This window comes from Saprolegnia diclina (genome assembly GCF_000281045.1).
Source record: "Saprolegnia diclina VS20 unplaced genomic scaffold supercont1.351, whole genome shotgun sequence".
Taxonomy (NCBI): Eukaryota; Oomycota; class Saprolegniomycetes; order Saprolegniales; family Saprolegniaceae; genus Saprolegnia; species Saprolegnia diclina.
The window spans coordinates 1-1,531 of NW_008246418.1; the positions used below are offsets into that span (position 1 = coordinate 1).

General features: G+C 58.9%; 1 protein-coding gene across 1 annotated transcript; it reads left to right on the top strand.

The window, feature by feature from the left end:
• Window positions 1–312: 312 nt before the first annotated feature.
• SDRG_17420 (hypothetical protein) lies at window positions 313–1,444 on the top strand (the record flags this gene model as incomplete). Its single annotated transcript, XM_008623662.1, has 2 exons — window positions 313–575; window positions 601–1,444. The coding sequence occupies 2 exons, from the start codon at window positions 313–315 to the stop codon at window positions 1,442–1,444; spliced, it is 1,107 nt and encodes a 368-aa protein (XP_008621884.1).
• Between the last annotated feature and the right edge of the window lie 87 nt (window positions 1,445–1,531).

Below are 1,531 nucleotides of genomic sequence, written 5' to 3' on the forward strand. Positions count from 1 at the left end.
GCGTAGCGCTGCGATAAGCAGTTTAGGATAAAAGTTGGATCGAATCGCCAAATCCGATGGTCCCAGAGTGAGCTTCTGCGGATATCGATTTGAGAGCTCGCCCACTCGACCCCAGCGCCAAGATTTGGACACGAGCTTAACCAAAGCGACAAGTGTCTGCTGTTCAAAAGGTTTCAGGGATATCCAGGGATATCGCATCGAACTCGTGTGCGGAAGCGAGGCCGTTTCCAGAACGATTTTATCATATCCGTCTCAATCACCGACGCTCGAAATCGATGCCTGGGAAAACGAAGAGTGGCACTGCCATTTGCCATGTCGCCTACGCCCAAGCCTGCGCCCAAGAACCATCGGTGCGTCGGTGGCTGTGGGAAACGGAAGAATGCGAACGAGTTGCTGAAGGGTGTGTGCAAGACATGCCGAAGCAAGGCCAACATGGCGGCAAAAGCTCGAGCTCCAGAGCTCGTCGCACCGCCGCAGCCCGAGCGTCCGCCACCCGTGCGCTACTGCTTGGGTCTGCCGTCCGATGCTGCGGTGCTTCTCGCGGGCCACGAGCGCTACGGCATGCTACCGAGCGAGTAGTGCTCTACCCGAATCGCTCAGGGGCACACCGCTCATCCAGCACATTGTATTTCGCTGCTGCTTCCGCATTGTGCGGCAATGGCTCGAAGATGGGCTCCGTGGCAAGGAAGAGCAACGGGCACTACAACCCGACCAAGACAACGACACGGCGATGCGCGAGGTCCACGGATTTGTCGGCTACGCACTCGCCAACCATATCCGCCGCTGCAAAAATCGCATCAATCGCATTCCGGACGCCAAGAGGGCCAGCTCTGCCAGCGCCCAGCGCACGACCCGCACGATGAAGGCGCTCATGATGATCCGCGTGCTCGCCGACGAGATCGACGGCGACGTCGTCTCATTCACGTCGGAAGCTCTGATGATGCTCAACAAAGGTGGTATGGCATTCGTCCACCGCGACTTTTTGCCGTGGGCCCAGCGTCTCATGCTTGTGGTGCGGTCGACCTTCTCGCTCTCGCGCGGGAACGAGTCGCTGGCTGCAACGGCCTCGTCGGTAACAAGCGACGACGTCCTACCGCGCCTGTTCGACGAAGCGTGGACCAAGGCGTTTGATCTCAACGAGAGCCTCCTCCACGACACGAAGCTGCGTGACAAATTGCACAAGGCTCTGCAGCTCTCAGCCATGCATGCGCGCATTGGTGTTGTCGTTCACCGATTTTCGGCCCAGTACCTCGGCCGCCACGTTGACAAGTCGGGCACCCTCGCGCTGCGCCAGAAGCTCAAGGCGGAGACGGGCAAGGCACCACAGGCATCGCAAGGCAAGCGCAAGGCGCAGGCACTAGTAGCGGTATCGGCACCGGCCAAGAGTTACCAGATGAAGATGGCAAAGACGATGGACCCTACCGCCAAGCTCAACGCCAAGTAGATTAGCCTCGACCTACTAATCGACCGATTATCCTTCTTAGTGCATGCGTACGTCGGTCTATCGCTCGCAGGGCAACCGTTGATCGCT